Consider the following 27,331-nt stretch of genomic DNA (forward strand, 5'->3'; position numbering starts at 1 on the left):
TGAAAGTAACCAGAACTTGCTGCTCATAAGACAGTTAGAGCCTTGGGCACAGGGTTCTATTTTAAGATTCTTTACATTTTATCTATAGAAATTTGCAAACGAGTCACATGTTTGCTTATTCATGCTTAGGAAAGAATGATTTGCTTGATGTTTACAAGTTGAGTGGCATCATGACCAAAAATGGCAGCGGGAAAGCTCAGCACACATAGTCTATACCCCTGACGTGCTTTAAGAGTCTAGACTGGGTTTCACAGTCACCTGCTTGTTATTCCTTCCGGAAGAATATAACTTAAAGAGTTGGCAAAGGAGAAAATAGTAAATGAAGACAAAGTCAAAGTGATCTGCCAATAAATACTTTAATGAGAACTGAGGTCTGTAACTTACACTGCAATAACTGCCCTGGCCTATGCCTTCTGCTTGAGCCCAAGTCTGGGGCTAACCAACCGCATTTAACCCACATTTGAAAAGAAGGCCATTTGGAATGTCATCCATCAGTATCCATCTTCACAGAAGATACCAATCTGTGGCCAGACTCTCAATGTTAACACTTTCTCTCAGGGAAAAGTTAACATGGTAACACAAACACAAACAATTTAGAACCATCCTATTGCTCTTCCATCAGGAGGTTCTGGGAGACCAATGGTTCAGTAAACACTTACAACTTTGTCAAAAGACAATAGAACATGGAAAAGGATAAAGTAGCGAGTAGAAAGGTTGGCAGGGTTTGGCTCACATGAAATTCAGTCCTTAGATTTGAAGCCTCTTGAGCTGCTCGTATGTAATAAAAAACTGAGGAGTTAGTCATGGAAGATCACTGTGTTGATACTGAAAGCCAAACCCAGCTCTAAAATTGTATATGGCATTCTTTTAAATTAAGGTACTTAGCCTGTGCTATTCTGAGTTGCAATTGCTTAAAAGTCTTTTTAAAAATCATGTCTTGCAATTCAAGTACGTGTTGAGTGCCCACCATGTGCCTGTTAGGATTGTTGGCATTTAGCAATATAAACATAAAAATTCTAACATACCTACACTCTTTGGGGGCAAATAGGACACCCACACAAATAACCAAGAATGCAATAACTAAGAACACATAATTCAGTGCTAGAGTATTTGTTACAGACATTAGGTGATCAGAGCAATTCAAGGAGGGAGAAATACTTCTCTCAGTATAAACTCCACAAAGGCAAGGAATTCTTTTTCAACCCTGCAATGCTCATCACTATACACAGAACACCAGACACATTATCCAATCCACGGCCATATATAGGAGGCACTCAAACAAAACTGGAGGGAGATTCATCCATAAGTGCCCTACTTATCTCTGGAATCTTTGTTTTCTGCATGTTTTCTGTCTTATTTCTCAGCTATTTTAGTCTTATAGTTAAGGGTAAGAAATGTGGACCAATTCCCTATGGACTTTCCCATGGGCATCTCCCATCAGGGTTTCCAGAAACTTCAGAACCCCTTCCAAAATGGCCGTGTCTGTTGGTACATTGTTTTGTTTTAAAGATGAAACTGAGGCACATCTTTTCTACTCCCTGTAGCTTGTATTAGACTCTAACTGAGAACTTCTTCTCTACTTTGTTCCTTCTTCAATGATCACCATTAGAATGCTTACACTTCTCTCTTGCCTTTTTAAATGCTTCAATTATCAAATATTCCTTTCCATAGCCTACAATTACCTGAGATCTTGATGGATTTGCTTATATTCTTGTGTTGTAAAAGGATACAATGATGTTCCAGGGTCCAAGTCGAAGCCAGTTTGGCCAAAATCCTTTATAGAGTGCAAAAAAGCCCTCATGTTTCCACATCTGAGAGAAAGATATAATTAAAAACAGGTGAATTCCCCTTTCTCTTTACATCTGACAATTTTATTTTATTGCTCATCTTCCATGCCCCTCCCCAACAACTTAGGGCTCCATGAATGGTCTTTTTTTCCAAATGCATATATTTTGAATTTGTATGTATTCTAACTCCATCCTCTCATTCATTCAACATATATTTAGTAAGCACCTATTAAATGCAAGGTCCTCTTCTGATGCTGAGAGTGTCACAGTAAACAAGAGAAAGAAAGTATCTATGGTAGCCAGCCTCCAAGACGGCCCCAGTAAAAGGCACAGCTTATTTGGATTGTTTTGTGTCACTAATATGGTAGTAGTGAACATGTCACCTCCAATGCTGTGTTATAAAAATATTTTTTATATAATAAGTCATCTGCCTTGGTTCTCTCCTGGATGATTCACTCTGGAAGAAGTTAGCTGCCATGTCATAAAGAGAAAGGCTGTGTGGTGAGAAACTAAGGCCTTTGGCCAACAGCAAAAGAAGAATGGAGGTATCCTGCTACTAGCCACATGAGTGACCTTTGAAACAGATATCCCAGACTCAGCTGGGTCTTTAGATGACTGCAGACCAAGGTCACATCTGGACGACAACCTCAGGAGACAGCCTGAGCTGACATCACTTAGCTAAGCCTTTTCTGAATTCCTGACCCACAGAAAGTGTGTGCTAATAATAATAAATGTTTATCTTTAGGTGCTGAACTTTAAAGTAATTTGTTACACAGCAAGAGATAACTTTTACAGTTCCTGCCCTCATGGAGTGTATACTCTCCTGGAGCTGACAAACACATGAGTTAATATATAGTCTCTCCAAAAAATGGTAAGTACTAATAAACCAAGTAAAACAAGGTAAGGAGTTAGGCAAGTCACAGTCCTCTGAGTGTTTCATCACTGTAAATTCTGTGTAATGCCATGGCTACCTCGTGTGGATGCTTTGAGAATTACATGTGGAACTGTGTGAATTGCCTTGGTTTTCCTGTTTTATAAAATAGGAGTTCTACACACATCAACTGAGTGGTTCTGAGAACTAAATGACAATTTATGTACAACATAGGGTCATAAACTGGTGGTGTGTACTGAACTCAGAAGAAAGTTCATATTTAATAAAATACACCTATCAAGTAACTTCTGCATTAGGCATTGTTAGACATTGAAAACTGTTCATTTACCTTTCCACTGTGATGTGAAACCCACCACTATACTAAAAAAAATGGATATATTTGGGTAAGAAAGTAACACGAGAATATGGATTTGTAAGTGGCCCTTATCCCATCCAATAGATTAGGAACATTTGGGAAAATTAGCTTCAGTAACTGTTTCCAGGAGCATATAGTAACATAATAGAGGTATTAATAGGGAAACGTAATGGTATATGGATACTGAGGATCTCAAACCAAAACTCATTTTGGAAAATTGTGAAAATCAGCCAAAATAAATCCCAGATGCAGAATCATAGACTGCTATAATGACCAGGGATCTTAGATAGGATACCACCTCATCATCTCTTCCTTAGACTACCGCAATAAGCCTCCCAACTGGTCTATAATCTTCGCCTAGAAGCCAAAACAATCATTTAAAATTATAAATCAGAGAGTGTCACTTTCCTGCTTAATGATCTCCAATGGATTCCCAGTGAACTTTGTTCTAGTTGCAAACTTTCTGTGATGACCTTCAGGATCCTCCATGATTTAGACCCTGCTTTTCTCTCGAGTTTCATTTCTTATCATGTTCTCACTTCATTCACAACACTCAGTTACACCAGCCTTCTTTTGAGCCCTTGAATATGTCCAGTTCATTTCCAACTCAGGGTCTTAGTACCTGTACCCTCTTTATGAAATGTTTTTCTCTCAGATACTCACGTGGCTACCTTATCATCACTCATACTTCTGCTTAAATGTCACCTCTCGCAGCCTTTTCCTGGTCATCCTAGCTGAAGCAGTTCCCTGTCACCAAGTTCCTCATGCTGTTAGTTTCTTCATGGCATTTACTTCTATCTGAAATTATACTGTTTATTATTTGTGTGTTTATTGTCTGTCTCCCTCAACTAGAATGTAATCTCAAGGAAAGCAGGGACTATGTCTTGTTCACGCTACATCCCCACCACCTAACACTGACACAGTAAAGTTTCCAACAACAATTGCAATTAATGATTTGCAACCTTGGATTAGCATTGTAATCATCAGAATGTGTTTGAAAAATATTCACACTCCCCCATCCCAAGTTCTGAGTTCAATAGTCTATGGTAGATGTGGGAGCTGTGAAAGCTCCCCAGTGATTCAATGTCTTTCTAAGATCAAGAACCACTGTCTTAGATCAAGTCTCCACAAAATCAAAGTGATGTATTTAAAATGCAAATATGACCTGATTAAAATCTCTCAATTGCTCCCCATAAAGTAAAAAAAAAAGTATCAGCACCTCAGCATAGCAGTCAGTGTCCTCTAAGACCCAATTAATCCTCAGCTGCTGACATGAGGAAGGCACCAGAGGTTAAGAATGTTGGTTTGAAGTCAAATGGTTAGAGTTGAAATTCCAGCTCTCCCATTTACTAACTGTGAAACCTTGGGCAGGTTAGTTAGATCTCTCAGTGCTTTGTATCTACCACATTTGGTAATGGTGAAGACTAAGTGAATGAATATATATGCATCTCACTAAAACAGTTCCTGATGCAAATACATGGTAAAGCTCTTGACAGATGTGAGTTACTATTATCCAGTATGCCAGGATCAACAGGAAGCCAATCTCAAACTTCCAAATTGGACTAAAATGTCCTCCCATAGATCCCAGAATTTATCACTTTACCAAGCTGTGTTGATTATGTTTGGACAAATGCAGTATGCTAAAATTTCTCTGTATCTGTTTAAATGGTGCCTGATAATAGTTGTTAAAACAAACTGGTAATAACAGAAAAACCATATGGTAATGGCATATTATAGCTCCAAATTTGTTTTCTCTAGTAGAATCACTAGAAATTATATAATACATTTATAATATCCACCTTCCTACAAACCTAGCACTGTAGAAACATTCCAAGCCAATAGCACAATGCTGAACTGAAACTGAGTACCTGATCCTATATCACAGGGTCTCTGTCTTATCTGAAGGAAGAAAACATTGGATATGGCCTTTTCTATCAATAATTCTACATGGAACTATTGGTAAAACACCTGCACTCAAGTATTCAAATTGGAATAATATTAAGGACCACTGTGCATCAGCAGATGGCTAAGGAGACAGCTTTTCAATCTGAGAATGACTGGGAGACTACTAAAAATAGACTGGATGATTCTCCCATTTTCAGAAAGATATGCAGCAACTAAGAAGGACTGAAAGGAGGTCTGAGACAGCAAAGAAAACTAAAAATGCAGCCCAAGCTCATAGTCTGCAGACCTTTAAAATACCATCCAAAGTGCCCTTGTAGAGGTCCACGTGTCCCACGATTGCTCTCTGGTTCATCATGCGAGTTCGAACCACATCAACAGGATTCGAAGCCAGAGCCCCAGCCAAGCCACACGTAAAGCTGGAACTAAAGATGAAAACTTTAAGGAGAGAGATTGATTCATTTCCACCCCTACCCTCTGAACAGAAACTAGCCAAACATAGAAATCACTGGAGCTTTGGTAGAGGGCAAGTGAAATATGTACACATGTTGAGGTGTGAAGCTGTACTCCCAAACATATATTTTTGTAAAGGAATGGCAAATCAATAAAATTTTGATAGGGGGGAAAAAAAAGTACAATGAGTCAGGCCTGTCAGATAAAACCTGACACTTGCCCTTTCGTGACAATCTAAAGTGAAAGGAAATCTTTTCAAGAGTATCATCTAAAAGTTGCCTCCTTAACTTTTCAATCTGAAACTCAACTAGCCTTTTTTGTTTGTTTTTTAAAGGAGACATGTAAATAAGCCTAACTAGATCCCAAAGCAGGGAGGGTCATACATCATCTGCTAGTTATGTGAAATGTTCAAGCCACAGCATCATGTACCAAATGCATTTGAGCAGTAAAAAAACTTACAAGATGAAGAAAATGTAGGATGAGATTAGCAACAGTCTTCAACCCAAAACTGTGGTTTTATTTCACCTATTTTTCTCATTGATCCAAAATTACCCAAATCCAAGTAACAGATGAGTTTATTAAATATAGAGACTGTGGAGGAACAAATGCAAATCCTATAGACATCTGATAGGCTGCTGGGTTACACGCTGGCCCAGGCACCAAATGGCCCAAAGAATCTAGGATCGCTATGCATGTATCAGAAGGCCTGAGTTTGTGGTGAGAGAGACAAAGGCGTTTAGACCATTCGTACCTGTTATCAATTCTATATGAGAACTTGAGTGAAAGATGCTTTTTGTGCCAAAATATTGGAAATAAAGAATGAGCACAACCTGCAATACTTACACAAAATGTGTTAAAATCGTATCTCCCATCATCCCTGACAAGATTAGGTGCTTCTTCGTAATATCATAGACTGGCAGCTCTACTCCCACAACAATGGCAGCCCGCTGAGCAGTTGGGACGACACCCTACAAAACAAAAGTAACATCGGAGACCAAGAAAATACACGGGTCATGACATAAATCTAAAAGTGAACAATGTGGGTTAAGAATTGAAAAGCAACAGAAAAATCTAAATGTGAAGTACAGAGGTCATTCTTTCAAATCAATGGCTAATGCTGGAATACTTATAAATTCCCAATTTACTTGCTGTACTAAAAATAAAACCACTGACATGATGCTCAAAGCACAAGCAACAAAAGAACAGATAAATTGGACTTTATCACAATTAAACAGTTTGTGATTCAAAGGATACCATCAAGAAACTGGAAAGACAGACCACAACATGGAGAAAGTATTTGTGGATCATATGTCTAAAAGTATCCAGAATATGTAAGGAACACTTACAACATAATAAAGAGACAAACAAATTTAAAAATGAGGAAAAGATCTGAGTGGCCATTTTCTCAAAGATATACAAATGGGCAATAAACACATGAAAAGCTGCTCAACATCATCAGACATTAGGGAAGATGAATCAAAATCACAATGACATACCACTATGTACCCACTACGATGGTCAGAATTAAAAAAAAAAAAAAGTGTCAGTGAAAAGGTGGTGAAATTGGAGTCCATGGACATTGCTATTGGGGATGCGAAAATGGGACAGCTGCTGTGGGGCTCCTCAAAGAGTCAAACATACAATTTACTCAGTGACCCAAGAATTTCACACCTAAATATATGCCCATGTGAAAACGTATTCACCCAAAACCTTGCACACAAATGTTCATAACAGCATTATTCATAATATCCAAAAAGTACATATAAGTAAAATGCTTATTGATTGACAAAGGGATAAACAAAATGCGATACACTCATGTAATGAAATTATTATTTGGTCCTAGAAAGAAATGAAGTACTGATAAATGCTACAACATAGCTGAACCTTGAAAATAGCTAAATGAAAGAAGCCAGTCACACATGCCATGTATTGTATAATTCCACTCATATGAGCTGCCAGAACTGGCAAATCAATAAGGTCAGAAAGTAGATTAGTGGTTGCCTAGGGTTGGGAGGTTTGAGGGACATAGGAAGTGACTGCTAACTGGGTGGGGTGGGAGTTTCTTTTTGTGATGTAAAGGATGTAAACACAATATACTGTTTAAAATACATCTTTTGGTGATGTAAAGGATGTAAACACAATTCTGTGAATATACTGAAATCATTACATTGCACACATTAAGGTGAATTAGATAGTATGTGACTTACAATCAATTCTTTGCATATACACAATTCTTAAACTATAGTTCCAATTATACTCAACCCTCCAAACATTAAGCAGAAATAAAGATGACTGGTAAGTTTGGTCCTTTTATAAGTGTTAGAGAGCTTCTTAGGTTATTTTTTGTGGTACCAAGCATCTTACAAGCATACGATGGCAATGCATAATTTTATGGTTTTGTATAAAAAGCATTCTTTGCAAATTCTAGGAACTCGGAGTACAGAACAATACCAGGAAGAATGTACTCACCCTCCACAGACCCCGTGTTCCTTCTTGTTGGTATATATCAATAAAGCTGCCAATCATGCTGCCTTGGAACAAGCTTCCTTGAGCCTGCATTCTAATCTAAAATAAGAAGATATGAACTTGTTTTTGACAGAAAGAACCAAAATGAGATGTTTCACTCATTTGAAGTTAGAAACATCTGAAATTCAACATTGGCCTTGCCATCTAAATGGTTTCATGATCACGTTGATGACAAGGGGCTGGGAATCACAGCACACGTCAGTCAGTATGGAGGTCTCTTTTTGATGCTCTTGAGTCACAAGGCATAAAGGGCACATAACTAAAAAAAAATGCTTACCATGAGTTACATGGTCATAGCTAACTCTGTCAGCTCCACCTCCATGAAAATTCTCCTTCCACCAACTCCAGACAGCAGCCAAACTAAATACCACAGATGATAAGCTTGAATAAATTTTCCTCCATTTCTTTCTCACCAGTTCACCCCAATTTTAATCTTGGCATGTGAGTCCTTTTTCACTCCATTTTCTACCATTCATAGGACATCAACTTTTACCTCAGGCAATTTATGTTCCACACAAACTTTCCAAACATACTAAGACACCAGCATCGTCAGTCTCTAACTTGAACCAGCTCCAAAAGTCCCTCCAGAATTTCCACAAAAATCTCTATTGGTTCAGTGCTACATGCTCCAGCATTTACCAGAAATGAACACCATTACTTTTTCAATTTATTTTTTCTATACTGTTTAAAATACATGTGTGTTACTTTCTAATTAATCTTCATTTTTTTTAAATAAAATACCCTTTCTAGACGTTGACCTTGACATACAAACAGGGCCTGGTAAAATGGTGGGTTGGGGCTGAGGCACCTTATCTGGCCCTCTGGGTGTAGTGACTTCTAAGTGTAAGCACTTAGAAGTGCCCCAGGAAAATATTCAAAGTGGTAAAGTTTGCCCCTCTTTAGGGATTTTGTCCTACCTCCTGGCAAGTTATCATGACTTCCACTTGTACAGCTAATCTAACACATTGACATGGATCATCTCATCTCATGCTCACAGATACCCTGAGAAAGGCATCATTACCACTGTAACCCTCATTTTATAGTTGAAGATACTGGGGTCATTCAACTCACATTTATAGAGCAAACACTGTGTCAGGCCCAGTTGAGACATAAAATAAAAATAAAAATAAGAAACCAGTATTTAGGAATTTAAGTCTGAGTAAAGAGGCAACAATGCACTCTTCTCTTGTATTTTTTCTGCCTTCTACTCTTTTCTACAATGAATATGCATTGCTTATGTAATTATGGAAAGCAAAGAGTGTTTTAAAACATAATTTTATGCTTAGAAGACCTTAAATAGAGCTTTATTTGTAAAAAGCATAATACTATCATCTACAAAGTGGGTTTTGTGAGTCAGAAAAAGGAGCTGTAGCATTAAGTGGGCATGTGAAAGGTCTGGTACAATTCCTGACTCTGCGTATGCAACCGCTGGTCATTGCTAGTGGCCAAGTGTGTGGCTGACCTTCATAAAGCACAAGTCCAGGTTTCAGTAAATGTCCTCAGTAGGTCCTAGAACAGCAGCGTTTTTATGTGGCAAGTCAAGTGCTACCTAAGAGTTTTTAAATAAAAACCTAAACCCAATTAAACTGGAATAGAAACTATAACAAGACAAATTAAAACCATAAATAACACCTATGGTAAATAGAAAACTTCTTTAAGGAGGTGATTCCTGAGCAAGGGGTAGGACTAGAATGAGGCAAAAAGTCACTTGCCTCAGACATAAGATGTAGGATGGGCAGATGAAATACCTTAGTAATCAAGATGACTAATATCTTAATGCAATATTCCAAGAAATCAAAATTAATACACAAAAATCTACAATAAACCAAATGTCAAAACTTTACTAAAGACAGGATACAACAAACCAGAATTAGGGTGAGGTGAGAAATATGAATTCTACCAAATATCAAGATTTTGTTCATCATGAATTTTTTTGCATTCATTTTCATTTTTTGAAAAAGATTGCATTAACAGTTACTTCTCTTGATTACTGAGTTTCCTGATGCTTTATGATATTCTGCACCCACGGGGAGTACCTCATTTTCTCATACTAGTCCTGGTTCTGTTTCTGAGCAGTCTTGAAGGATAAGTTCATGAGGAAAGGGGAGAACAGCATCGAGGGCAGAAAGAGTTAGATGCACAACAGCAAGGAAGCCCCCGGGAATAGAGAAGGAGCCATCGAAGAAGTAAAGGACTGAACAGTTCAAGTGTGATAATAAACCCTATGTTAGTACTGCCACAGTCACAGCACCACTCAGCCCTACCTAGTTAGAAGAAAGGAAAGGGACATTACAACACTGGTCAAAAGTTGTAATAGTACAGTCCTTGGAAAGATCCTATAGGATTTTTGCAGACTCTAGTTTGAAGACCAGTGAATTACTGCACTATCATAATAAATTTACTACTATTTATTGGGCATCCACTACCAACCAGTTAGAATGATAGGCAGTTTACCTATATTATCTACCTCTAGTCCTTAACAACCTTATGCAATAAGTGATGCATAATATTCATTTCACAAAAGAGGGAACAGAGTTAAGTGATTTACCCCACATCTGAACCACATCTAACTCAAAGCTCATATTCTTTTCACATCACACGACATACATCCAATGCCACGAGACCTCGCTTACCTTTAGTACATCAGTGGGATTGGCTATAGTGGAAGATATCACTCCTGACACTACCCCACAGATCATATTGATTAGCAGAGTTTCATCTGTAGAAAAGAAAAAGAAAGGTCTGCTTGTACAGGTGCCAGTTTCTGAGAACAAAATACGAAACTATCGAACAAAGAAACCTGATCAGAGAAATGATGATAGACGTGAACTACAAAGCCTCTAAAAACTAAGAAACTAAATATTTCTAGATCACAAATCAATAATGAAACATAAATATTGTAAAATATCATTTATAAAAAAGGAATCACTGTTGCTAAAGGATACCAGGAAATGTCCTATTATCCTACAATCCTGCCAATACCCCACATAAATTCAGGATTATCTTTTTCTGGAGAATCATCAACTCTAAAGACTCAGAAACTGAATGTTAAAAGATAAAATCCCATGTCTAATAGAAAAAAAAAGCATTAATTTTGAATGGCTTTGATATCTATTAGCCTCTTTTTATTACAGAAGATTTCTGTAGTAAAGTGTGTGAAACTAGTCAAGAAGAACCAAGTCCTCTCAGCTAGAAAAAAGAAACCACAGAGCATATTGTTCTAAAGTGAAAATTCAATCTTCACCACGCCTCCTCACCACGAAGAACCTACAAATAGAAACTAGGTAAATCCAAGTTAAGAATCTATGAAAGCAGGGGTCCCACTGGTGGCGCACAGGGTTAAGACACTACCTATGAAGCTGTCCACAGCCTCTGCAGCATGAGTTTGATCCCCCGGCCGGCCAGGGAGCAACCCACATGGCGTAGCAGACCTCTCCTGACTCGCCCGCTGCTCCCCTCAGCAGTGCATTTCTGTCAGTGTGCCTGTTCTGTTCCCCACTCTGTCTCTGTTGAATCCTCTCCCCCACCACCCCGCACCTCTAACCTGTACCCCAGTTCTTGTATGCATAAATAAATAAATCTTTAAAAAAAAAAGAATCTATGAAAGCAAATTATTTAGGTAGGAGACAGTCCTTCAGGATTCTCAAAAAAAAGTGGTTCCAGAAAGAGTAGATAAGGGATAATAAAGTGATTCAAAGGAAATTACTTCTCACTGGGCTTGATTTCAATAATCCCTTTTAATATAACCCCAAAAGAGACTGAGCCGTCTCTTTAGAGAATACAGAGGTCTATACTGACCTTCTAAACGTTCTACAAACAATCGCTTCAAACTTTGGTAAATGCCAATTTTAATGGTGCCATATGATGCCTGTCTTAGTAAAGCAGGAGCAATTCTGCCAAAAAAAAAAAAAAGGAAAGAAATGTCAATTACACTCAACATGTACTTGCAGATTACACATATCGAGACAGCCTACTCGTTTCTATTACCCCGCCTCATTCCACCCAACAGAATACACATTTTTAAAAAATCCCCATGGCCTCCCCGGTGGCGCAGCGGTTGAGCGCTGGGTTGCGAAGCTGCCCTCAGCCTCTGCAGCGCCGGTTCAATCCCTGGCTGCTCCCCGGTCACCGGAGGAGGGTCCCACATGGCACAAAGACCTCTCCTGCTGCCCTCTGCTCCCCTCAGCAGTGTGCTTCGGTCCTTCTGCCTGCTTTGCTCCCCGCTCTGGCTCTGGTGAATTCTCTCACCCTCCCGCGCTTCTGACTGTACCCAGTGCTTGTATAAATAAATTAAAAAATAAAATAAATCTAAAACATGCTGTCTAAAGTATAAAAAAAAATGCCCATGAAACATTCATCAAGAAAGAGCACAATATAACAACTTCAGAAAATTGAAAAGAATTGAAATCACATAGCACATATTCTTTAACCATAATGGAATCAAACTGGAAATTAATAAGGAAAATCTTTACACACTTGGGAATTAAACAGCACAATTCTAAACAATCTACTGGTCATAGGAAGTCTCAAGGGGAATTTTAAAAAATACATAGAACTAAATGAAAATGCAAACCGAACCTATGAAAATATGTGGGATACAGCCAAAGCAATGATCATGAGGATATTTATAGCATAAAATATTTATATTAAAAAGGAGGGAATGCTTCAAATCAATAATCTAGCTCAAGAAAATGGGGGAAAGAAAGGCAAAATAAACCCAAAGCAAGCAAAAGGATGGAAATAATAAAGAACATAAATCAAAGAAATTGAGATGTGTATAAGAAACAGGAAAATAAAGAAAAATTAATGAAACCAAGTCAGTTCAAAAAAAAAATCAACAAAATTGATAAATTTCTTTTTTTTTAATAATAAATTTTATTTTTATATTCCCCATACAATTGCAACCCCCCCATTCTGACCCCAATCCCTCCCCTCCCGCCCCCCACCCCCCAAAAACTGTCTCTGGTTCATAGTTTTTTGTTGATTTTGATTTTCACTTTCTTATAGTTATTCATTTTCCTGGTCCCTTATTTAAGTTTTCTAGATTCCTGCTATGAGTGAGACCAGACTCATACACAACAGAACAGACATATTATCATCAGTATCAGGAATGAAACAGCTTAACACTGCAAATTCTGCATCCATTAAAAGGATAATGGAATACCATAGATAACTTTATACTCAAATTCAATAAGTAAGAAGAGATGGACAGATTCCTTTACAACCACAAACTACCAAAACTCAATCAAGATGAAATAGATAACCTGAATAGTCTTACAACCATTAAATAATTTAACTTCACAATTTAAAACTTCCCAAAAAGGAAATCTCCAGGCCCAAATAATTTCACTGGGAAATTCTATCAAGCATTTAAAGGATTAACATGAATCTTACACAATCTCTCCCAGAAAACATAAAAGGGAACACTTCCCAACTCATTTTACAAAGTTAGTATAATCCTGATACCAAAACCAGACAAAAGACATATACACTGTGACTCACTTCATAGATTAAAAAAATAAAAATCAATCATCCTCTACTTCTAACAGTTGCAAGGCACATCTTTAATCTTATCAAGAAAGAGGTAGTGGAGCCAAGATTTCACCCTATTTAAGTTCTGCTTATAAACTAGAGACATTTCACTCATACTTCCTGATTCTTCCAAATTGCACACTATACTTTAGTAGTTATAAATAGAAAGACAGCAGCAGCTCAGATGGTTAAGATTTTTAAATGATGACTAAATATGCATATTTCTAACTTTATTGCTTGCTATCAGAAAAAAATCTTATGATTATTCATGCTTATGAAAGAAGATCAAACAGATGATCCATGATTCACTTGCTTCAGGATTTATTACTTCGTTTTTCCCCAAGAAAATTATCTTTTCAAATAAGTCTAATATTGGTTAATAATAAAATTGATGTCCATTTTCTGAGCAATTACTGGTACCCTAGATGCAGGAGTGGCCTAGGAAATTGGTAGCAGGTAAACATACTGGGTAATAAAGCACAAACTTATGGCTAACCAAAGGTTGGCCAAAAAGCTGGGTTTCCCTCTCTTAATCTGCATTTTCTTTAAAGAGGACAATTTTGAAAGACGTCAGCATTTGGTAACTCAGGGAGAATATCACAAAGTATATGCTCTTAATTGGTGTTGCTCTTCCCAGTGGCTATAAACGTCTCTGGAGAAAACAAGATGGAGCCAAGGCTGCAATGAGATATCCACTTTAAAATGTATTACTTATAGTCAGATGAATACAAATGCAAAGCTCTAGATTTACAAGTAAAATATAACCTGGCACATCAGTATGAATTACAAGTTGAAATGGTGACTATGAAAAACACAAACTATCAGAGAGCTGAAAATACATGGCTTCCTTAAAAAGTACTTCTATTTATGGTGTAAGGAAAGAATGCCATCTTACCCTGAGTAGAGAGCAAGTACACCTTCTTCTTTATAGATTCGGAACAAGGCATGAAACATTCCTCGGTATTTTATCTCTTTGAAGCGGACATCAATGCTTTGGCCTTGAACTTGAAGTCGAGTTTTGGTGAGGTCCACAGGGAAAGTTCCTATAAAGGAACACTCTCATTTATAAGCTTGTCCAAAGACTCACAGTTAAATTTTAGCTGAATTTAAGCCAAGGACAATTTTTAAAAGATAAGGCAAAGTCCTTTTCATAACACACAGAAGATCTCTATGAGAAGACCACTGTCAGAGGACAGGAGTTGTATTGGTAAAGTAAAAGATACTGCATTGTATCTAGTAGGTAGGGTTTGACCGAGTATAACTGAAACTCATATAGCAAATTGCTTTAAGATGGTCTCAACAGACTCTCAGACAAAATAATTTAAATGTTTTAATTTCATTTGTAACGTACAATCTGGCATTTCTCTCTCTTCTCCTTCTATCCCTCTCCGACCCCAAGTGTCATTGCTCCATCATAAAAATTTCCCAAATTTTCACAAAGAAGAAAGGAAAGCATGGTTGCCACGCCACATACTCATACATTACAGAGTTTTGTGATTGTTTTATCTGTTTACAAGAAACAAAAAGTTCCCTAATATTATGAAAGATAACAGGGAAAGTCCTATTAGGTAATTCAGGGCTAAGTTTGGTCATTAACCAAACTTCTTTCTCACTATGTTAACACATAGAAGTGGTCAATATATTGACAAGATGTTTCCGGGATTATTTCAAGGTCCATGAGAGGGTTGATTCCAGCCTCTCTATACCTCCATGCTGTTGACGTCATCTGTATTTCAAGGTCTAAAACTAACATGATTATGTAGCTCAATATCACAACACCAAATCATATGGCGAGAAAGTCAACAAAGTGGATGGGACTGACTTATGAATAGTTTAGGAAAAAGATTTGGAAGATGAAAAAACACAATCTAAAATATTTCCAAATGAAAATCAAACAGAAGAATCTGGTTTGATCTTATTAGTCAATTTCTAAAATTAGAAGTTTAGAAAAGAAGTTTGGATCCTTATTAAGAAAGTTATAAGCAACTAAGCAAAAAGGAAAGACCATTAGTACAAGAATGGGGCAGAAAACCCCATCTTACCTATGTCCCTCTGTATTTTCATGTATATTACTTAAGCCTGGCAAACTAACAAATCATTAAACTATAAAAAAGTTTCCTTGACACATATTAAAAAAACTAGCAACAACAAATGTTGGCGAGGGTGTGGAGAAAAAGGAACTCTTCTGCACTGCTGGTGGGAGTGCAAACTGGTCCAACCACTATGGAGAGCTGTGTGGAGATTTCTGGACCTACTAAACATAGAGCTTCCATATGATCCAGCAATTCCACTCCTAGGTCTTTACCCAAAGGACACAGAAACATCCATTCCAAAGAACACCTGCACCCCTATGTTTATAGCAGCACTATTTACAATAGTTAAGCTTTGGAAACAGCCCAAATGCCCAAAAATAGATGACTGGATCAAGAAGATGTGGTACCTATATACCATGGAATATTACTCAGCATTCAAAAAAGATAAACACATGCAATTTGCAGCAACATGGATGGCGCTGGAAGGGATCATGCACAGCGAGATAAGCCAGAAAGAAAAAGAAAAATACCGGATGGTCTCACTCATAGCAGGAATCTAGAAAACTTAAATAAGGGACCAGGAAAATGAATAACTATAAGAAAGTGAAAATCAAAATCAACAAAAAACTATGAACCAGAGACACTTTTTGGGGGGTGAGGGGCGGGAGGGGAGGGATTGGGGTCAGAATGGGGGGGCTGCAATTGTATGGGGAATATAAAAATAAAATTTATTATTTAAAAAAAAACTAATAATAAAAAAAAAAGTTTCCTTGATTTGGCTTTTTCTTAACTTCACCTGCCATACCATTAGTAGTACTTTCTCAGAAAAGACTGCTTGATAGTCGTGAGACAATGTTTTCAAAACAAATAGGGAAAGCTTTTTACTTTTTTCTAGTTTTCACCAAAAACAAGTGTCACCATCAGCTGCCATTTATACCTTAAAAGCCAATTTGTCAGTTTTCACATTCTTACCAAACTCAGCAACAATAGAGGCAAGGCCGCCATATACAAAGGGTTTCCAATTCAGACCAGACATCTCATGGCTTACAGTGGCACTTTTCTGGTGCTAAAAATAAACATAAATCAGAACAAGGCACAAGAGTGAGGAGTACTTGTTAGTATCTGATTGTATAATTTACATTGACAAAACATAGAGAGAGGAATAACCCCACCAAGTGGAATGACACAAAACGGGCAATCCTGTTTTACGGGCTGGATGAGCAAGAATTTGTTCTTTACTGCCACTCTGCAGGGAGGTGGGGGGGTGTAACTCACTCACAGCTCAACCTGTACCCTTCATTCTCTCTAGTTTCCTTAATGTCATTCCCCAACCCAGCCCAAGGAAGAGTCCATCTAGCACACCCAACTTAGACATTCAACTAGACAGTTACAAGTAAAGGAACCTGGAGTTTAAATTATATAGGCTGAGGCATCTCATAAAAGCAGTTCATGGTATTCAGTTAGCTCGATTCAGGTGTAAAGCACAGGCTGACACCACTACCCCCTCATATTCTTAGCCCCCTCACTCTCATCTCTCCACCAAACTTTAGGGCATTCAGCTAGTTTACTTCTAGCTACACACATCTCCCCCACCTCCCCCATTAGGCCTAGGCTCCAGCTAAACACCCTTTCACTTTCTTTCTGGTTCCCAGAAGAATGACAGCAAGATGGATGTTGTCTCTCTTCCCACATAACATCCAACCAGCTAATGAATCTTTTCCCAGGTCTTTTAAAACATACATACAGATATACTTCTTTTATGTTTGCTTCTTAAAAGTGTATTCTACTCCCAGTTCCCCATTACTCTCTCCCTTCCCACCCCCAATAGACCTGTCATCTTCAATCTTTTCAGCTTTTTTAATTTCTACCACCCTCAGCTATTTCTCTCTTAGAATTTTTCCCCCATAGCTCTACCCTCTAGATCAGTGTTTTCCAATTTTGATGTGCACCAGGATCATCTATAGAGTACACTAAAACATAGACTGCTGGACCTCACCCTCAATTTCTGATTGGTGGTCTGAATCTTGCCTGAGAATCTGCAAGTTCCCAAATAAGGCTAATGATTCCACACTTTAAGAACCATTGTTCTAGGCATGTCTACCAAATCCTGGTCCAGTTGGAAGTAGTCTCTTTTCTTAGGATGGACTCTCAGATTTCTTTAAATATTCCTTTTTATAGAGCTTCACAGTATGAATACTACTGAATTTCAAAAGAATCTACAAGTGACTTATGGTCAGCAATGAAGACTCTGAAGTCTTAACTGCCTTGGTTCAAATTCTGATACCACCACTCACTAGTTCTGTGACCTTGCACAAATTACCTATGCCTGGGTTTTCTGAGATATAAAATGGGAATAATAATAAATACCATATTATGGGGTAGTTGTGAAAATTAAATAATATATGTAAAAAAATTTAGAAAAGCACCTGGCACCTAGTTCAATAACTGCTGGTTATTATTATTACTACATTTTGAAAAAAATAAGTACCCAAATTTACATTTTAATAGGTATTATTGCTGCCCACCTCCCTTGTTAGCCAATCTAAGGCTAGAACCACTAAGTCTCTTTTTAGGGGAGATGAGGTTTTGCTTTGTTTCCACAAAAGAATTCGCTGTAACTAAGCACAGGACAATTTTTCAGAGAGGACAGCAAACAAGCAGACGTATGTTTTAATTAGAGGCCACAAAAATACTCATGCAAACTTCCTTTCAAGCATAGTTTGATCAGCCAGTCTATCTGACATAGTCTGGAATAGCTCTTTTGCAGGAAAGGTATTGAAAGGAATTCTACAAAGCAAAGAAGGATCACCACTTCAAATATCAGCTGCAGCTTAAAATAAGAGTCTTCAGTACTAAATACCACCTTATCAACATGTCCAGTTATGCCCACATTTTAGGATTCCAGTTGATGGTAAAACATGACACATATGCTGAGGGGAAACAGGGACAAGCATGGACCATGGCATATGCCCTGAGTCTATGGGTGAAGACATGCACTCTCCTTTCACCAACTTAGAGATTCCCCCAGTCAAGCATTTCAGACAACTGCTGTGCTGCTCTCTAAAGCTTGCTCTGCGCAGCTTCTTTCAACAATTCTGGATACAGAGAAAGCCTCTATCGGAACTTGACTACCTGCCACCCAGCCTTTCAATAGGATGTGCTCAGGGTTCAGGAAACAGTAAAGAATCAGTTAAAGTCAGAGGGCAGAGCCACAGCAGGGAGCAGAAAGGCCAGTCACTGAATCTTAGGTCAGTTAGTCCAGAGGTTCCTTAATGAAGTTTTCCCAATTCCGAAGTGAAAAAATAAGGACACCTAGTGTCTTCAATTTAATTCACTTTATTTAATTCACTTAATTTAAAGGACTATCTATTAGGAGAGCATGTTCTTCCTATCCCAGGAGGGTTTTTTTCAATTAGCTCTCTTTTTCAAATGATAATAATGATTGATGTTGTTTAGTGCCCTTACATGACAAAATAAGACTGGCTACCTTAATTTGTTTACCTCCTCACACTTCTAAATTTTATTGGTCCACGAATTTCAAACATTCTGGGAACCACTGGCCAAACTGAGCATTGCTACCCAACCACCCCCACCTGGACAGTAAAATCCTTTCCCTCCCATGCTAGGAAAGAATCTTGCTATAAAGAAGTCCTGTGTCATCTTCGATTGGGTCAGATCTTAGATAGTTGTTCCTCATACTGAGCCAAAAGGGCTGACTTCACCCATTTTTTGGAGCAATATTAAACAAATTTATCCTTTTTCCCTTGGGGCCTCCTTCAACTATTTTAAGACAGCTACTGTGTCCTCCTACATCTTATCTTTCTCGGACTAAATATCCACAATCATTTTTTTCATTCTCTATATTATACTTCAATTACTACAGGAGAAAATTGCAGTTGCTTTTGTGGAAGATTTTGACTGAATCATCAAAATGTCACCCTCAACCTCAGTGTTTACATCAGGCATGTACACACATGCACGCCATGTCATACCTAGCCCAAAGCAGGAATATGTTTTTTAAACCTTCATTTATCCCTTCTATATCTTACTTAATCTCAAACATAAAAATAATGACGAGCATGAGGCATATCTTCTACTTGCCCCATGTGATTTACTCTCTTGGCTAGGTGAGATCCCTTAAGGCAGACACCATGTCTCACAATGCTTTTTATAACCCCCCGAATAGCTTACATAGAATTGGGCACACCATCAAATACTTAGTTGGTTCCCGTATGATGTCCTTTATCTGTGTATGCAGCCTGGAAGTAACAGACTATGATGGGAATCAGAGAGGTAACCCGCTGGACCTGAACATCGCTACATGCTCTGTACATGACACCACTGACCCTTAGAGCTTCTCTGACTACTCACTCTCTTCCCTTGCTAATAATATTTTTGACTTCTGGGGGTCATCTCTAGATATGGGTAAAGGAGAGAAGTCATATCAGACTTAAAATAAAATTAGAGTACCTCAAACATTTTTCTTATATAAAGAAGTCAATGAAAATTGCCTTCAAAATGCAGATGTGTATGCTGAAGATCTAAGGAAAACTTCATTCCTTAAATGGTGATAATAAGAATGTCCTTGGGCAGCGCTGTGAAACTGTCCACAGCCTCTGCAGTGCAGGTTCGATCCCGGCCGGCCGCAGAAATACCCACATGGTGGGGCAGACCTCTCCTGTCTCGCCCGCTGCTCCCCTCAGCAGTGTATTTCAGTCAGTCTGCCTGTTCTGTTCCCTGCTCTGTCTCTGGTGAATCCTCTCACCCTCCCGCACATCTGGCCTGTACCCCGATTCTTGTATAAATAAATCTTAAAAAAAAAAGAATGTCCTAAAATACAATTTACATAGCCCTACACTACTCCAAAGATCTGGTCAGTTACTTTCTTGCTTTCTCCTATAAGAAAGAATAGGCATTAGAGATTCTCAGATTCAGAAGGCAATAATGGAGAACCAAGCAAATATTTCTTCAAGATATACTAAATGCCCAAACCTGCAATGCACTATGGGTATAAGCATGCTTTTAAAACACACACACACACACACACACACACAGAGAGAGAGAACAGATGTTCAAACACACCATGATGACATTTATCATTCGACCTGTCTTCCCTGGATCATCAAGGAGATGGGGATGGGAAAATTTGTATGAAATACAATACTTGGCTTTCAAGAGTTTATAATCTGGGGGCCTCCCTGGTGGCACAGGAGATAAAGTGTCCATGCCATGAAGCTATCGCCAGCCACTGCAGCATGAGTTCGATCCCCCGCCAGGGAGCTGACCCATATGGCACAGCAGACCTCTCCTGTCTCGCCTGCTACCCCCCATCAGCAGTGTATTTCAGTAGATCTGCCAGTTCTGCTCCCCACTCTGTCTCTGGTGAATCCCCCTACACCCCATACTTCTGGCCTACACCCCAGTTCTTGTATGCATAAATAAGTAAAATAAATCTTTTTTTAAAAAGTATATAATCTGGAAGGAAAAAATTAAAGTAGTTCATTAGAGAAAAATATATAGTACAAATTATAAGAAGAGAAGCATGGAAAAAGAGACCATATGGGCTTGAACAATTTGAAAAGACTGTGGTGGGGAAGGTGAGAACAAGACCAACAGAGACACAAAGATTATGACAGCACAGCACGTGGGCACAGCATGTGGGGGCACACATCAGTACCATTTTATTTGAGAAGTACCAGTACCACTTAATTGTAACAGACAGTCCCCTTATCTGCTTGAAACAATTATCAGACAATGAGTATGGAACGAATAGGTTAGGTTGAGAGGTTTGCGACCAAAAGTGTATGTGGCAGGAGCGTGGGGGAAAATCCTGGATACCAGACATTTTTTGAACAGAGAAGTGCCTTAAATCCATCACATTTTAGTCACCCTACTAAGGCTGCAGCAAGCAGTGGATTACAAACCGGAGAGACAGGGAGATTAGCTTAAGACAATGCGAAGTCAAGCAGAGGAGAGGTGTTTTGGCAGTGAGGTTAGCGATAAACTTCTGAAATGGAGACACAAAGCAACTGGATGATGTAGGCAATGAAAGGGAGGGAAGAATTCACGAAGATTCTATGCATCCCTAGCCTGGAAAATACACGGAAACACTCACAGAAAACTAGAAATGTCCCTGCTGCTACCTTGTCTGAGAAATTAATTCAGAGTGATAATGGCTGTCATCCCAGTTAGCCGAACTGCATTTTAATAGATGCCTTCAATGCCTTCACCTCAAGGGTGGCAAGGGGTAGAAACTGAAGGGGAGTATCTTTCCAAAGCATCCCTCACACTAATACAATGGAGGTGTTTGCTTACTCCGCTTACAATCACCGCCGCCGTTGCAAACTTCACCCTTAGAAAAATTAGGATTATTCCGGGAAAGATACCCATTCACCCTCTGGGTAGCAGGATCTTGCCAGTTCCTCGGCTGTCAGAGCGAGTTCGTGGAGAGAAGGGAGGCGCCTGAAGGAGGCGGCCTCCCAGGGGGGTCGAGGAAGCAGGGTTCAATCGAAGAAGTAAAACCACCGATGCCAGAAGAGTGAAAGACAGGGAAGGGACTCAGCTGAGGGGAGAGAGAGACCAAAGGACCGTTAAGCCCCTCCCAGGCCGGGAACCAGGCCAGCCCGGCCCCGCGCGGCCTGGCGCGGCCCAGCCCCGCTCCCCAGCCTGGAAGTCCAGGAGCTCCCCCTCACCTGCTCGGGCTCGTCGGACGACTGGGAAGCCGCGACTCCACAGTCGGAAACGCCACCGCAACACCACCCGGAAGCATTGATACCAACGGAAGTAACCAAGACGTCGCCCCGGCAACGGCGCTGCGGCCATGCCAGCGCCGCCTCCACCTAGCCTAACAAGAGGGCGCGAAAGAGGAGAGGGCTGGGGTCTCCTCGCGGGATCCCGCTAGCTGCAGGCGCAAAGGCCCAAGGGTAAAAGCTGACTTTCAGAGGGTGCAGGGAGAGGGAGCGATGGCGGGAGAATTTGTCGATTTCTGCAATTAACATGCTCACCAGTGGGGGGCATGTGCCCTGGTCACCTTCCCACCCACCTCCCGTGTCGTGTCCCCAGCTCCGAATCCAGGGGTGGGGCGCCTGCGCGCATCGTACGAAAAAGGAGGGAAAGTGAAGGCGTGGGGCAAAGAGCTCAAAACAAAGGTGGGGAAATGGTGGAAACGTATTTAGTTACAAAATAAAGATCCGGGAGGCAAATATACCTCAGCACCTATGGGGCTGCTGACAAGTGGGGCTGCAGAATTAGACTCAGGCCCTGTACTCAATTCGCGCATGGTTGAGAAAGTATATGTTGGAAACAGAAAGCGGGGGCGGGGGGCATAGAAAACCAAAGCGACGGAAGGTGAGGGGTTGAAATGCTAATGGAGGAGTCCCAGTTCATCACACCTCCCAAGCAGCCACAAAGGAAAGAGCCTGCTCACTAGCATGGGCGTCTCACCCTTTAGGTGCTGGAAGGAATCGCATTTAGCCCTCTGGCTAACTAATCTGATTAGTAAGCATCCTCCGTGAAGGTTCCATAATCACGCGGGAGTACACAGTAGAAGGATTTGTAGATTGAGTCAACGCAAGGCACATGGCACTGTCATTATTTGTTGAACCAATAAATGTGATACCTTTATTCCAAAACAGTCTTTCTCATTTTAGTTCACATCTTCTTTATCTACCCACCTCTCCCAATTTAAAAATATCTTCGGGCAGCGCTCACAAATAATAGCTGACATTATGGAATGCTAACCAGGGTGGGGCCAACAGATTCATGTGCACACAACTACCCTATGAGTCAGGTACTATTATTTTCCCCTTTTCATAGGGGAGAAAACTGAGTTCCTAAGAAGTCAAGAGTAACTTGGTAAGTGGCAGAGGTGGGATTCAAATTCCCATCTGACTTAACCACTATGCTCTACCACTTATGGCTTTAACAATACCCTTGTTACCTTCCTATATTTCCTTACTAAAAATAAAGATAATATAAGGAACACATGCATGCATTCCAAATTGCAAGTCCCCTACAATAGATGAATTTAAAAATAGCATTTTTAGAAACATTAACATATACCACACTTTTATTGAACATGATTGCAATCTGATTGCTTAGTTTAACATTTTTCTAAAACTACAGCATGGAAAAAATCTAATCCTCATTATCAAAGCATCACCTTCTATTTGTAGTCACTTCCACGCAGACCAGTATTTGATTATACTCTGCTTTGTGTTATGCTAGAATTCTGAACTCTCCAAGAGATAAGCTATTCTAGAGGATAGCATCCTGGAATCTTCAGCTGGAAGGCAATTTATAGGTCCCTTATATAGTATTCATTATAGACACATATTCAGTGTCTACTAAAATACTTTTTTTTTTTTAATAGAGGCATGTTTTATTTATTTATTTATTTTATTTGTTTGTTTTGTTTATACATGCACTGGGTACAGTCAGAAGCGTGGGAGGGTGAGAGAATTCACCAGAGCCAGAGCGGGGAGCAGAGCAGGCAGAAGGACCGAAGTACACTGCTGAGGGGAGCAGCGGGCGGCAGGAGAGGTCTGCGCGCCATGTGGGACCCTCCTCCGGTGGCCGGGGAGCAGCCGGGGATCGAACCGGCGCCGCAGAGGCCGCGGGCAGCTTCGCAACCCAGCGCTCAACCGCTGCGCCACCGGGGAGGCCCTACTAAAATACTTTCAATGTACGTTTACATCACAAATCAGTCCACTGCACTATTGGATAATAGTTCTCTCATTTATGTTAAACCAAAATGTGCCTTCCTCTTTCTACCTCCCCCACCCCCAACAGAAGCACCTGGTCTTAAAGAATGAAAAGAACATTGTATTTGGAACCAGAAGACCATGTTGTATTAGTTGAGGTGAAATTCACATGACCAATACAACAGTATATGTCAATTTTTTCTCAGTAAAACTGGGGGGCGGGGAGGAGGACAAAAAAAAACAATAAATAAAATTAAATTTTTTTTTAATTTAAGAGAATGAAAAGGTGGACCTCCCTGGTGGCACAGGGGTAAAGTCAGCGTTAACAAGCTATCAGCCGCCACTGCAGCATGAGTTCGATCCCCGGCCAGGGAGGTAACCCACTTGGTGAGACAGACCTCTCCTGTCTTGCCTGCTGCTCCCCTCAGCAGTGTGTTTCAGTCAGTCTGCCTGTTCTACTCCCCACTCTGTCTCTGGTGAATCCTCTCACCCGCCTCACCTCTGGCCTACATCCCAGTTCTTGTATGCAAAAATAAAAAAAGAGAGAGAATGTAAAGTCAAACTGCAACTGGGAGGAATGATTTTTAAACCTTGTATCCCACAAAAGCTCACATCCAGTATACAAGCAAAGAACTCCTCAAGTCAGTAATAAAAAGACAGGCAACTCTTTTTTTTTTTTCTGGGAAAATACTTGAAAGGTGTTTCATCAGAGTACATTCAAACAACCAATGGAAAAGTACTCAACATTGTTAGTCATCTCAAAAGTTAAAATTAAAATCACAATATGCACCCACCACCAAGGCCAAAGTTAAAAAAGGATTGACAAATACAAAGTGTTTCTCAGAAAGTATCTCAGATTCTCATACACAGCTGGTAGGAGGAAGTATTCGTTGTCTGCAGCTGCATAAAAACTACTGTCACAAAGTGAGCGGCTTAAAACACCACTTATTTACTGTCTTCCAGTTTCTGCAGGTCAGGAGTTCTGGTATGCCTTAACTGGGTCCTGGGTCTCATAAGAATACAATCAAAGTGTCCGCCACATTCTTTTTATCTCGAGATCTAACTAGGAAAGAATTCACTACCAAGCTTACTCAGATGGCTGCAGAATTCACTTCCTGGCAGCTGGAGCACGTATGGCTTCAGTTTCTCCCTGGCTGTTGGCCAAAGGCCTCACTCAGCTCCTGAAGCTGCCCCAGTTTCCCACTGCTTGACCCACCCTAGGCAGTTCACAGCATGGCCACTTGCTTCTTCCAGGCCAAGAGCAGAGCAAGAGCCTAAGATGTGGTTTTATCAACACAGAGTAGAGGGGGACTATTATTCCTGCGATGAAGAGCATACCTATTTTTTTTAAATTATAATAACTTTTTTCTGATTATAAAATAGTACATTTCATTATAAAACCTTATAACTAGATACAAAAGTGTTAAGAAGATAAAAATGACCTGAAATCCAAACAGCCAAAGACTATACTACTCTTAGCAGTGTGGAAAGCTTCCTTGTACACACAGGCTTACACGAGCACACATGTAATGTGCACGTCCCTGTCACAAGCCCTGCAAGGTGGCCTTGTGTGCTAAAGTCAGTATCCCTGGTTACCTCTAACAACTGCTAACCTACATAGCCCCCAACCCCATTTTTAAAGGTGTGCATCTCTACAGAGGGAAAAGAAAAATACAAAAGAAAGCAAAAATAAAGATAAACATCATTCTGACCACCCAGATACCACCACCAACATTCTTCTGTTTCCTTCCAGTCTTTCCCTCCATAAACCTTGCCTTACCTCTTACCCCCTCATAGACTTCAACCCCTCTTCCCCTCCCTCCCCCTTGTTGATCCTACAGAACCAGCCTCTCCCTCCATTTATCCTTCCTGCCATCTTAAGGATACCAGCATAAGAGGATCCTCTTCTAACTCTCTGTCGCCTTCAAGATACTATCCAAATACTTTCCACTCATACCCTTTTACAAATTGTAACAGTTTTACTTAACCCAATATAACCAAACTAATAACACTTCAGTACTAATTAATATAAAAAGTATCAATGAAATATTGCACATTTTGTTTTTATATTAAACTTTTGTGATTTTTACACTCACAGTCCATCTCAATTCAGACTTGCCACATTTCAAGTACTCAAAACCACACATTTTGAGTCGGTTACTGCACTGGACAACACACTGAACTCATTGCTCCATGTGATGGTTTATCACACACCTTCTCCAGCAGCCTCCCCACCCCACCAGCTCCCAGATGAATAGGCAGCATAGGCACCACCAGGCTTATTAGAAATGCAGAATCTCAGGTCCCACTAGGACCTATTTAAATCATAATCTACATTTTAACACTATCCCCAGGGGATTCGTTTGCATGTGAAATTTAAGATGTCTGTTCTGCCACCTATTAATCACATACTGTAGCAGAGAACTCACCACTCCCAATGGTGAATCCACAAGGAAGCTCATTCCCTCTTTCAATGGTTCTAATGACTAGAAAGACATTTGTCCTTCCTTTAGTGAGGATTCCCTATTAGTCCAGCATAGTGCTAAGAATCGCACATGAATTATCTCATTTTAGTCTAGCACTCTAATGAGATAAAGATATTAATTTTAACTCTGTTGTTGTTTATTGAGATAAACTATATGTAACACAAAAATTCACTATTTTAACCATCTTAAGTGTACACTTCTGCAGCAAGTGTACACTTCGGTGGCATTGAGTACACTTCCATGGCATTGTTGTGCAAATATCACCACTACCCATTTCCATAACTTTCATCATCCCAAACAGAATTCCATTAAGCACTTTGCCTACTCCTCTCCCACCAGTCTCTGATGACTTTTCTTCCTGTCTCTATGAATTTGACTATTCTGTGTACCTCATGTAAGTGAAATCATACCATATTTGTTCTATTGTGTCTAGTTTTTTCACTTAGTGTGTTTTCAAGGTTGATCCATGTTGCACCCTATATCAGAATTCCCTCCCTTTTTAAGGTCAAATAATTGTTCCATTGTATGTATAGACCACATTTTGTTTATTCATTCATCTGTTGATGCGCTTTGGGGGAGTTTCCAACTTTTGCTGATGTGACACCGCTATGAACATTGTTGTACAAGTATCTGTTTGTCTTCTTGTTTTGAATTCTTCAGGGT

General features: G+C 39.7%; 1 protein-coding gene across 3 annotated transcripts; it reads right to left on the reverse strand.

Moving 5' to 3' along the window:
* Positions 1-336: 336 nt before the first annotated feature.
* SLC25A14 (solute carrier family 25 member 14) lies at positions 337-22,369 on the reverse strand. 3 transcript variants are annotated; one of them, XM_037511941.2, is made up of 11 exons: positions 22,173-22,188; positions 21,796-22,042; positions 16,453-16,546; positions 14,343-14,490; positions 11,714-11,808; positions 10,549-10,634; positions 7,859-7,954; positions 6,233-6,357; positions 5,226-5,361; positions 1,731-1,811; positions 337-789 (listed from the first exon to the last, which is right to left on the reverse strand). In XM_037511941.2, the coding sequence occupies exons 2-11, from the start codon at positions 21,868-21,870 to the stop codon at positions 748-750; spliced, it is 978 nt and encodes a 325-aa protein (XP_037367838.1). In that variant the 5' UTR covers positions 21,871-22,042; positions 22,173-22,188; the 3' UTR covers positions 337-747. The 3 variants fall into 3 exon arrangements, with proteins under 3 accessions (XP_037367838.1, XP_037367841.1, XP_037367839.1); XM_037511944.2 differs by lacking the exon at positions 21,796-22,042 and having other exon boundaries at positions 341-789; positions 22,173-22,228; XM_037511942.2 differs by lacking the exons at positions 16,453-16,546; positions 21,796-22,042 and having other exon boundaries at positions 344-789; positions 22,173-22,369.
* Positions 22,370-27,331: the final 4,962 nt, after the last annotated feature.

This window comes from Talpa occidentalis, unplaced genomic scaffold (assembly GCF_014898055.3).
Source record: "Talpa occidentalis isolate TD23 unplaced genomic scaffold, MPIMG_talOcc4v2.1 talOcc4.15, whole genome shotgun sequence".
NCBI lineage: Eukaryota > Metazoa > Chordata > Mammalia > Eulipotyphla > Talpidae > Talpa > Talpa occidentalis.